This window comes from Glycine soja, chromosome 1, assembly GCF_004193775.1.
Source record: "Glycine soja cultivar W05 chromosome 1, ASM419377v2, whole genome shotgun sequence".
Lineage (NCBI taxonomy): Eukaryota > Viridiplantae > Streptophyta > Magnoliopsida > Fabales > Fabaceae > Glycine > Glycine soja.
This window is the reverse complement of record NC_041002.1, coordinates 11,146,826-11,159,561: the sequence shown is the minus strand read 5'-3', so window position 1 is coordinate 11,159,561 and position 12,736 is coordinate 11,146,826. Positions and strand designations below refer to the sequence as shown.

Genomic DNA, 12,736 nt, shown 5'->3' with positions numbered 1-12,736 from the left:
GAGCTCAGCGACGTCGTTTCTCCATCTTGGAACGACCGTCAATTCCTGTAGTATCTGCTTTTGATAACCGTTTGCATCATCTCATCACACCGCTTTCTCTTGTCAGTGACAGTGAGCGATCGACATTTGTTTTTGTTTTTGCTTTTATTTTTATTTATTTATTTTTATCTTGGCTTGGGTCCTTATGCGTGATGAAGATTAGTAATTAGGGGTGTTAGTGTTACAGTGATTATAGCATATTTGGAAGTTTCCTTTTGGGCTGGGGCGTTGTTACTAATTTCCTTCCTTGTTTGATTAAAATGGAAATAAACATTTTAAAAAATATATGAGTAAATAGGAGAGGATTTTTTTTATATTATATTTAGGATAAAAGTAAAAAGAAACAACAAATTAATGAAAATTTAGAAATTGAAAAAATATAGAAAATTTTTAAAAATTGTTTGTTTATTTTTTAAGGTTGGTTTTATTTGACCTTTTGTGTTTATACCTTGACAAACCTTATCAGAGGAGTTATAGTAATTTCTAATACATTTTTTTATTATTTATAATTTATTTCAAAAATACAAAATTATGAGTGAGGTTTATTAAATTAGAGTGAAATTGACGTAATTATAAATATATATATATATATATATATATATATATATATATATATATATATATAACAAATTTCAATCAAATTAAAGTAACAGTGACCATCTTAATTAGGTCATTTGACTTTTCAGTGGAACTCACAAACTTTGGTATTTGGATCAATTATTAGACTAATTTTTTATTTGAAACTTAGTCACACTCAAAAGTTCATTGCTTCTCCCAAAAGATGTATTATATAAGATCAAACCCAATTGTTTTCTATTTGCTTATTTATCTCTTTGCTATTCTCATCCACCTTATTAATTGCCTATTAATTTCTTTCCTTTCTACCAAATACCTTATAAAAAAAACTCAAAAATTAATGTATATAAATAAGAAATATCATCTTACTATAATATAAATAATTTTTTTTTTGACAATTTTTCAACTTTTTTTAATACAATAGTCACATTAATATTAGAATTTATCACTTCATACATAGGATTAGGATTGTTCACAGGTCCGGATTAACCTCTGACCCAACCCGATCCAATTATAGTGAGTTGGATTTCTAAAGTGTTTGAGTCTAATCTGAATCAATCTGATTAAAATCCGATCATGAACTTGTTGAGAAATGAATTTTGTTTTCTTGAACTTGATCCAATCCAACTCAACCCATATTATATAATTTAATTTATTATATATATAAATTAATTATTAAATACAAAACATATTAATAATTTTTAGATTACATAGTTTATTAAATTATAAATTTAAACCACCCATGATTTTTTAAGTTATTTTTAGTTTAGTCTTAATTTGTTTATATTTTTACATTTTAATATGGTATTAGTACTATAATCATTAATTCTATTAGTCAAATATTTTTACAAATTAATTTTTTGTATTGAGTTATTATATACTTAAAAAAATGTAGACAAATACAAATTATTATTTTAAATTTTTTAATACTTTTTTTTAAAATATTCAAACCAATTAATTCAATCCAATCCGATCAAAATATGTTTATGATCAGATTGGGCTAAAAAAAAAAAATACAAATCCAAGCCGTCCCAAATTATAGATTTTTTAACTGGCTGAATAACAAAATAAATCAAATCTAACTCAACCTACCTATAACACTCCTATTCATACATACTATCTAAATTTTCTATCACTAAACTGATCGTGATAGTTCAACAAATTTTGGCTATATTAACAGTATTCTATTTACCAAAACTCCTAGTAATATATCTGAAACAATTTATATAAATCACGTCTGTTACGGAGGGTCACTGTACAAAACCATGTCCGCGAATCGCGTTGTACCGCAATTTCCGATCCCAATAGAGTGCATAAAATTCCTACCCGCAGTCCAAATGCAGAACTTTATTAAAAAAGGTGTCACATGAAACTTTGTTAATATAGTTGTAACTTCAGAACTTATTAAGTGTTCGTTTGTTTTGTTTTTCTTTCTTCCTTACTCAGTGCAACACTCCCATGACTGAAGTAGGGATCACAACGAACACGGGGTGGCACACGTAGTGTCTAACTGCTACCTCACTCCATTTGCTAAAATATTTGTTAACCCGTAGGTATCTACATATATAATTATGTGGATATTTATAAACCCGCAAATATTCATATGGATATCTGTAAATATTAAAAAAGATATTTTTTTAGCAAAAGAAAGAAAAAAATATATAATGCTGAACAATTTCATGAGAATTAGATTCTTTAAAACATGTCCATAAATTTAAATAATATTAGTCTCTTTAAAACACTAATTCAAATAAAATTAATCTATTTAAGACATAAGTCCAAGAAGAAGTTCATCTTCAATTCCTGAAGTCTAAATAATAATAACAATTTCAACTGATTCAATTTTCTGCTTAGAAGTGACTTGCCGGCCGGTACGATGCGGGGGTTGCGAGGCTGTGAGGGAGAGCGTCGTTGGCTGAGGTCACGAGTCTGTGATTCGTGAGGGAGAGCATCACGTGAGCGTGAGGGAGAGCATCACGTGAGCGTTAGTGAGTGACTATGTGAAAGAGAGGAGCAAAGTGTAGAGCAGATAGATTAGAGTTTTTTTTATATAACCTATGGTTATGTGTTTATGGTTATGGTTATGGTTATGTGTGTGTGACGGATATCCTTTCTCACCAGTTCGTTAACTAATGGTTACCTGAAATACTCGTATCCACGGTTATCCATCAACACTACTTGTTTTATATCCATTGCAGATTTTATTCGTGAATGCAGATTTTTTTCCATCCCTGAACTAAAGTGCAAATGAAAAAACCTTGGGAGGTCTATCAAACACAAGCCTTTGTGCTACCTTACCCAACTTTTGTAACTTTTCTTTTTTCTATTAATTATAAAGTTAATTAAATTCTATATTGAATAGCGTGCTTTCATTCAATATTAATTAACTTAATATCAGCGGGCAAGAAATGTTGAATAAAACAACTAAAAAAAATACCAGTTGATATACATCTTTTTGGTGAAAGACTTGCTAAGGAAAGAGGATGACAAAATTAAATTAAATTGAAAGTTGAACTTTTGAGGTACGGTCAAATTCAAGTTGTTTATGATTGAGAAGAGTTTCGTTTCACGTGAGCTAAAGCTTTTAAGTTACAAAGAATTCTTTATACATTATAAAAGCAATTAATGAAATTAATTGCTAGAACTGATGTAGGGGTACGTGCATGATTCCGTTAAGTTGATATGTTGATGACCGGTCTATTTAATTTCGATATTCAATTTTGAATAAAAAAATTAATTTTGATATTCAATTTTTTCTTTTGCTAGTGTATGATTTTTATGATTAATATTAGCTAAGTGGATTATTACAAATTATGATTTTTGTGCAAGTATAAATATATGTCCCGTGTAAATAATCATGTTGCACAAGTCAAATGTGGGTGAATATAGCTAGGCCCACTCCCCGCCCGTGACTGATAAAAAACTTTAGTGCTTAATTGACTAAGCACAGCACTCGCGTCTGCATCCTCTTCTCTTGTGGGAACCATTACTGTATAGTGTTCGTCTCAATATTGGGTGGATAGGTATAGGAAAGACATAAAAAAAAATGCAAATAAAAGATGTGATAATTGATATAAATCGTTTTGTTAGTTTTTCATGTATATGTTTCACTAATTAGAAATTGAAAGGAATATAAAATCTCATTAAAATTAGAAGCTATTTTAAATAGTTTATCATAAAATTAGCTGTTTCTTTTTTTATATAAAAAATTGACTTTTATGATTATAATTATTAAATTATTTTATTATAATTTCAATGTGTGACAAACTAATCCTTACAAAAAAATTAATTAACCCATAATATGTAAGCAAGAAAGTGATAAAAAAATAGATAGAAAGAAAATAAAAGAAAAGAAATACATAAATATATACTTACCCTATTTATATACTTGCTCAATACTTTACCCTTTTTTCCCCACCTATCCTTTTATTTTTTTGAACGGATTTTTTTATACCTTTTATTAAGTTACATACTTACATTACCAATTACGTCTCTTCCATATACTAAATGAGTGTATAATGATGATACATTTTCTCTTCTCTCATTCATTTCTATCCTTTAATAGATGCATATATATATATATATATACCAAATGAGTGTATAATGATGATTAACGCAATGCCCCACGCCTACGATCGATCATTTATAGTCTAATGATTTTTGCGTTGCTTCAAAGCTTGAAATTGCCTCCACTCCTACATATAAGAAAAAAGAAAGAAAGAAAGAAAGAGATTGCCTCCACTCCACCAATTTAGTTCTCTGTTCACACTTCACAACATGGGACCTCACAAGTCACACGGTCCAATTGCAATCACACTGCAAAGATTCCAACACTGTTTCATTTCTTAAAATTTAAATTGGTGCCTCTATAGTACTGTGCCACAGCCACACTATACACTACTTTCTGAGAGAGTAGCTCTCGTATTTCTTGAATTTGATCTTATCTGTATTAAATTCTTATACTTTCTTTTTTCTCTGCGCTTCATATTAATATTATGAAATTGTCCCTGCCAGAAAAAAATGTAATTTTTATTGGAGACCGTGAATGCTCCTAAGGGTAGTGAAATTTCAATACAGTTTATTCTATATCCAAAGATCACTCTGAATTCAAACACTAAATTATTTAATTAAGGGACATAAACTACTATGATTTGTGTTTACAGTTGCTTGATAAATTTTTATACCCTTTACGTACAAATAATTTTCATACCCTTTACGTACAAATAATTTTCACATCAACAAAATATATTTCCTTCTTATCTGTTGTTGGATTGTCATAACTATCTCTTGTAGCTTTATGCTGCATTTATATCCATTCTATCCATAGCATCACTTACTTTCAACTATTTATTTATTAATTTTTCTTAATTTCAAATTACGTATGGTATAAAATGATTGATGGTGAGTTTTAGGTTTTTGTTACGCACCTCGTTTTCATTTGATTAGTAAGGTGATTCATTAATTCACGGACACTGAATTTAGATACCTAGTGCAGTGGTATACTACACACAAAAGACAAAAAGGTCTACCGTATTTGATTAAACAAATGATTGTATTAAATTGTCAAAATCATACAAGAATTGAAAATTATGCTAATTAGACGGAGGTTTTTCTGGTCCAAGCCATTGTTTATATAATTTCAAGTGGTAGATCTTTTTATGTAATTTCTACCTTTTGATTACATTCTGAATAACTTATTATTTTTTTTTATGAACTGAATAGCTTATCCAATTTTCATTAACTATGTATAATTATTTTTTAAAATCCCCTTAATTTTTTTTGAAGATCCCTTAAATTAAATATTGTTTTGCTCAAACAAATTTAATTAATATATATCATCAGTCTTTTTTTATTTTCACAAATAAATCCTATATACCCCAAATTTAACATCTATCTCAACTAGAAACTAGTACCTTTCCTTACATCCAATCCAATCAACTTTGTACACTCAAATGAAGTATTTTATAAAATTAAAATAAAAGTTTTACCACGAAGCATTAGCAAGTAACTCGGGGTCAATGTTGTCACTTACCTCCACCTTAATTAAAAAATTCATGTGACAATGTAGTTTAATTTAGAGTTTAGTTTCACTTTACAAGTCTTTCTCTCTCCTTTTCCCACTCTCCTTAACGGTTGGTATTCGGTAATATTCGTTTGTTTTCTAGTGTGTGAAAAAATTCTAGTAATAATTTCACCTTACAAACTACTATGCTGTCCACTTTCCATATATAATGATAGAATCATTAGGTGGATAGGAAAGATACAACTAAAATGCTATAAATAGCTTTGTCTAGTACATGTTTCGATCTTCTCACTATAATGCTAATGTGTTCTTCACCTCTCCAAAACTTGTAGCTGAGGATATTATTACTCAGCAAAAATTCATGGAAGTTCCAATCAAGTATCCGGCAAAACTCACCCTTAGGGTGGTTCTTACTTGTATCATGGCGGCCACCGGTGGGTTGATTTTTGGCTATGACCATGGTGTTTCAGGTAAATCCAATCTTCAACATTTGCTTAAAAATTCTTGCTTTGATGCTAAATCCTTTTCTAATTTCCCATTTTGACCGTGTTTGAATCTTGAAACGAGGTTTGATATCTGGGTTTTTATCGCATTATTATCTGGTGAATTGTGTGTTAAGGATGGGGGGTTTGGGTTTTTAAAGACAGTACTTATCTTGGTCAGAGGAGATATAAGGTGTGTTGAATGGCTAAGGGAAAAAGGAAGAGGAAAAAGGTTGTCAGTTCGATTTCTTTTGCTAACAAACTAACATTTGCAGATAAAAATAAAAACTTAGTTTGATGTTATTTGTAATTAACTTTTGTTTCTGTTTTAATCTTGAAATGAATATAGCCGATGCATATTTTCTGATTGATGAAATTTCCGAATGTGGGATTTTTTTTGTTGTGTTAATTTCATAGGTGGAGTGACCTCCATGGATTCCTTCCTGAAGAAGTTCTTCCCATCTGTATATGAAAAGGAGTCTAACGTGAAGCCTTCTTCAAACCAGTACTGCAAATTCAACAGTCAGATACTGACACTGTTTACATCTTCCCTTTATCTAAGTGCTCTTGCTGCGGGTCTTGGGGCATCCAGCATAACCCGAATGTTGGGAAGACGTGCAACTATGATTATGGGTGGAATATTCTTTGTGGCAGGTGCATTACTCAATGGATTAGCTGTAAGCATCTGGATGCTTATTGTTGGCAGGTTGTTGCTTGGTTTTGGCATTGGTTGTGCCAATCAGGTATATTTTCTTAAGATTTTAATTTCTATATTTATAGAGTAAAGTGTTTTTGAGGGCGAGCTATCACATAGTGGTAAAGTTGTGCCTAAGTCGGTAACAGCCTGTTTGTATATGCAAAGGTAAGACTGCATACAATGATCCTCTCTCATACCTTTGTATTGCGAGGATCCTCCAGACACTAGAGTACGTTAGTTTAGTTTTATAGAGTAAAGTGTTTTTACTCTATCGGCCAATCAAAACCGTACCAGGTTTTTATAGTGTTTTTACTCAATTGATCAATCAGAAATCGTATTAGGGTTTTACTTTGTCAACTGATCAGCAACCATACTGACAACTTTTAAAATAATTATTGTAAAATTCCTTTACACTACTACTTACTCTTTTCTATAGGTCTCAATTGAGTCCTGTTTTGATTACAGTCCTTTGCTAACCAATAATCACTTGTATTTTCAGTCAGTTCCAATCTATGTGTCAGAGATGGCCCCTTATAAATACCGTGGAGCTCTAAACATGTGCTTCCAATTGTCAATCACAATAGGCATCTTTGTGGCCAATCTCTTCAACTACTACTTTTCCAAGATACTGAATGGTCAGGGATGGCGCTTAAGCCTGGGGCTAGGTGCAGTCCCTGCTTTCATTTTTGTTATAGGCTCATTTTGCCTTCCTGACTCACCAAGCTCCCTTGTTGAACGTGGTCTTCATGAAGATGCCAAAAGGGAGCTTGTAAAAATTCGTGGTACAACTGAAGTTGATGCAGAATTCAGGGACATACTTGCTGCTAGTGAAGCCTCACAGAATGTGAAACACCCTTGGAGAACCTTGATGGATAGAAAGTATAGGCCACAGCTTGTTTTTGCCATTTGCATTCCCTTCTTCCAACAGTTCACTGGCTTGAATGTGATCACATTCTATGCTCCTATTTTGTTCAGAACAATTGGTTTTGGAAGCGGGGCATCTCTCATGTCTGCAGTGATCATTGGCAGCTTTAAACCTGTTTCAACCCTGGTTTCAATTCTTCTTGTCGATAAATTTGGAAGACGCACCCTTTTCCTGGAGGGTGGTGCTCAAATGTTGATTTGCCAGGTACTTCCACTCCTCTCCTCACCACATAAAGTGTGTTTGGATTCACATTAGATAATTTAAAATTACATTGAAATACCCATTAACGTGATTTTATAATACTCACATTCGATCTTGTGTTAAGAAAATAATTTTGGGTTGAAACGATTTTAAGAGTAATTTTTGTATCAGATAAAAAATTATATACCGAATCTTAATGATAACTTTCTTTTAGAAGAAAAATATCCAAACGTAAATCACTTAACATCAAAATCAATTTTGTAAAATCAACTTCAATTAAAATTAATTTTGTATACCCCCATTCAAACACCAACATTTTCCATCTCACTGATTTGGTTAGTTTTGGCAACAGATCATCATGACAATTGCTATTGCGGTTACATTTGGCACAAATGGGAACCCAGGTACACTGCCTAAGTGGTATGCAATCGTGGTTGTGGGGATCATCTGTGTGTATGTTTCAGGTTTTGCTTGGTCATGGGGTCCTCTAGGCTGGTTGATACCTAGTGAAATCTTTCCCCTTGAGATTAGACCTGCTGCTCAGAGTATCACAGTTGGTGTCAACATGATCAGCACTTTCTTCATAGCTCAATTCTTCACATCAATGCTCTGTCACATGAAGTTTGGTTTGTTCATCTTCTTTGGGTGCTTTGTGGTGATCATGACCTTATTCATCTACAAGTTATTGCCTGAGACAAAGGGCATCCCACTTGAGGAAATGAGTATGGTTTGGCAGAAACACCCCATCTGGGGCAAATTTTTGGAGTCGGACAACCCCATCCAAAACGACAAAATGAACTCCAAATGTTGATTACTAGTTGTGTTGGTTTCAGTCTTTGATTTATCCACGTCTGCTTTAACAACTTGAATTTATTGGCCTAGCTTTCTTTATGATACTCTAATGTACATAACATTTTAAGATGAAATCTTCACTTTGTATACTGCAAAGACCTTTAACAATTGATTATCAACTTGATTAAATGTGGAGTTACATGCCATAGTCAAAGACTTCTATTGTGACCTGAAATCCATTTTAATTTATATTTCTCACAAAATTGTTCAAATAGGAAGGTGAAAATTGAAATCTAACTTTCTCAAGTTACATAGAAAATTTAATGGCGTAGAAAGATTGTGAGAGTAGTTTTTTACCAAAAAAATACAAAAATTGTAAATTTTTACCCAAATAAACAACCCAAAAAATATTTACCCCAAAGATACAAATTACTGTGACAAGTGAGAAATCTATTTCCCTCCACACGGATTTTTCACTTGTTTTGTTATCATATCATAAATACTCTAAAAGTGATATTTTTTCTAATTATTTTTTTCTCTCTCCCTAGTTGTTTGGTAATAACATTGTGAATGTTTATCAAATATTTTTTTCCTATGAAATGATATCACTTATGATATTTATACATATCAAATGTTTTGCATTATTAAAAAGAGAGTAACATTGAAAAATTTTAAAAGTCACTTTTAAATTAGAAAAAAATGAAGTTAATGATAAAATTAATTTTATTTGATTTTCAAAATTTTAATTTAATAAAAACATTTAGCTTATAAAAAATAAGTCAAAAAAATATAAATGATAATAAAAAGAAAAAGAGCATGTAGCAAACAATCGAAAGAAGATTAAAAGTATAGAAACAAATTAAATTGAAGTGAATATTTAAATTTGAATTAATACAACACAATTATATAGATACAAACAATATGGCATACATTCAACGTTGTTGGCGTGAGCCTACACGGCAAGGATAATTTTTCTTTGTATGACTTGTGATGCGACACACGGAACATTGCTTTGGTTGACTCAGTTTTCGGATATCCATTTCGGTGTGGATACGAGTGGAAACAAAACGACCCTTAATACTTTTTTTCTTATTTGGGTCGAGGGAGATCATTGGCTCGTGACACAGGGGTTAATAGGCTTTGTTGTGTAATTCTCCAAACAATCATTTGTATACGTTGGAGACACTTTCCAATGTATACACATGATGTATGTAATTTCTATACTCATGATGAGCATGCTTACAAGCAGCAACAACATGAGTACAAGGCATGTGCAACTTCTGTAATTTGCCACAGTCACACCATCTTTCATCCAGCATGATCGTGAAATCTCCAGCGAGCCAAACCTCTTTTGGGTTTATTGTCTCTTGGACCAAAAATTGTGTGTCGCATTGATCAAACTCAAGAATATTGTGAGTGTATATTCGATGGCCTTGTTTAGTACTTCCATATAAACTTGGCCAAATGCAAGCATTGTTGCGGCCTCTCTTCCTCTTTTGTTGAATAGTGCATTACACCTTACATATGTGGATTTTACTAGCATACCTATTGGAAAATTTCTTAAGTATGGAATTAATCAACTTAGCAGGATTGGTGGTCATGTGCCCCTATTGTCAGCCATCATGTCATGCGAGAGTCCATTTTTCTAAACATGCCTCATGTTGTAGTAGTAATTGTACGTAGGATAGCAGGATTGGTGGTCATGTGCCCCCATCGTTGAGCCAATTAATTGCTCAGTCAACATCTGCTTCCTCCCTCAGCATGCTGTAGTAGTAATTGAACGTAGGATCTGTCTTTGCATATGATGAGTAGTTATAAACATACAATTTTATTATTGTGAATAATACAAAATGAAGTGACATTTAATATGAAGAGAAAGAAGTTTGACATCCACCCATATTGAAAATTAATTTTTTGATGGGATTGTTCTTGTACCTCCTCATGTAATTCTAAGCAATGTGTCGAATACAAAACACATGCTCAAAATTTTATGTCGTCCACCCATGTCTGAAATCATGCTCAGACTATGTTGTGGGGTGACATGCCTTTTTAGATTTCGGAGGAAGAACAACCATGCTCTCGCTGATTCACTCTCAACAATAGCATATATTATCCAAAGGATTTTATTGTTTCCATCTTGTGCAACTGCCACAAGGAGGGTTCCCTTGTACTTACCATACAACCATGTTCCATCGACCTGAACTATGGGCTTGCAATATTGAAACCCATCGATACATAGTCTGAAACTCCAAAAAGGATGATGGAACCCTCTACTAGTTGACCTCCTTGTGGTGGAATTGGCAATGTTTCCTTCTCTACCATAATATTAGGAAGAAATTGCTACATAACTTGCAACAATCTCGATAGATCATGGTACGATCTTTCCTAGTTGCCATAAATGTCATCAAAACCCTTTTGCTTTGTCGACCATGCTTTGCGATACACTGTGGTGTATCCTTCAGTGCTTTTGATGTGTGCTATCAAGGTTGGCACTGAAGTTGATGGATCATTCTTGATTAAGTTATGAATGCTTTTACTGATATGCAAATATGACAACTTTGCATGGTCTTGTGAGATTGAAGGATTTGAACATGTGTGGGGTTCTCGAAGCTTTCTTATTTCACACTACTTGGAGGCAAGGATGTATGATGCCATGCACCTCCAAGCCCAATTATTGTCATTACAAATGACAATTAGCTTTGTTGGGTTCGATAGTTGTGTCTTATAATTAGCTCATTTGCTCACATGATATTGTTGCAAAGCATTTTGTATGTCTTTTTTTTGTCAAGAAACACATCCCTTCGAAGAGAGTCCCCATCGGATGTTGGACTTCTTTGCGATCTAAGCTATGCCTTTATTCAAAATCTTAAAAATAGGATTCTTCAAAATTTTTCATATAGGGTGGTACGGTTGTGATTGGTGAAACAAGCTGGGCTTGTTCCTCATTATCTTCCTCCTAGGGTTGATTGTGAAGAACTTCTTCTTTATCCTCACTAAAGGGACTGAGTTCTTCGTTATGTAAGCCTGGCTTTGCAGGGAACTCAGGCACGATTAGTAAGGGTGATGAGAAAGACTCTACTATAGGGGTACTAAAGTATGTTTTAGGATGATCCGTAGTAGCATCAAATGGTTGAGTCAAAAAAATTGGTGAAAAATGGTGCAAAAAAGAAGTTGGGTAAAAGAAGATGTGTTTGGTTCAAATATATTTTGTTCTTGTCGGGATAAAGCTAAAGTGTCTTAGGTTGCATCGATAATATTGTGGTTGATAAGGTACTGGTTTAGGGTTTGGGGTGGGAATTGTATTCGCTCAATGTTTGCATACAATTCAAAACATTGAAGAATCTTAGTTTGGCAAATAACTAAAATCATACCTATCACATCTTCATTGTCAACAAGTTGGACTGCTGTAAATTTCAGCATTCCGTGCCCCTCTACTTGTAGGTATCAAAAGGAAATATTACATACTTGGTCCAATGGTTGAAGATGGAGGTGTTGGTGGATTTTTGTTTTCATGGCCTCAAGTGTGAGGCCTTGCTTTGTTTAAAAGGAAAATGGGTTAAGGCTTTGAAAAGTATCCCCTTCATCTGTTTTGATAATTTAACCATCGTAGTGCACTAACCATTTGACAGATGAGGAATACATATTGAGTAGATAAGGGTGTGAAAAGCATTGTATTCCCTGACATGAGTAGATAAGGGTAAAAAATTAATTGGATTCCCTGACATGAGTAGATAAGGGTTTGAAATGCATTGGATTCCCTAACGTGAGTAGATAAGGGTCTAAAATAAATCGAGAGAAAAAGAAGAGCACAATAAACATCAAACAAAAAAGGCTTCGTCTCCTCTTAAGTGTAGGTTTCATGGTTAGGGTTAAGTTGTTACGACCTACATTTAGGGTTAGGATTTGGAGCATTGGATTCCCTGACATGAATAGATAAGGATGTAAATCATTGGATTTCTTGGCATGAGTAGATAAAAGATCTAAAATAAATTGGATTCCCT

The 12,736-nt window shown here is 32.8% G+C and overlaps 1 protein-coding gene across 2 annotated transcripts; it reads left to right on the top strand.

The window, feature by feature from the left end:
* The first annotated feature begins 5,864 nt into the window (after positions 1-5,864).
* Positions 5,865-8,949, top strand: LOC114412572 (sugar transport protein 12-like). Of its 2 annotated transcripts, none has more exons than XM_028376514.1 (4): positions 5,865-6,108; positions 6,538-6,863; positions 7,317-7,946; positions 8,284-8,949. In XM_028376514.1, the coding sequence occupies exons 1-4, from the start codon at positions 5,913-5,915 to the stop codon at positions 8,752-8,754; spliced, it is 1,623 nt and encodes a 540-aa protein (XP_028232315.1). In that variant the 5' UTR covers positions 5,865-5,912; the 3' UTR covers positions 8,755-8,949. The 2 variants fall into 2 exon arrangements, with proteins under 2 accessions (XP_028232315.1, XP_028232322.1); XM_028376521.1 differs by having other exon boundaries at positions 5,867-6,108; positions 8,296-8,949.
* Positions 8,950-12,736: the final 3,787 nt, after the last annotated feature.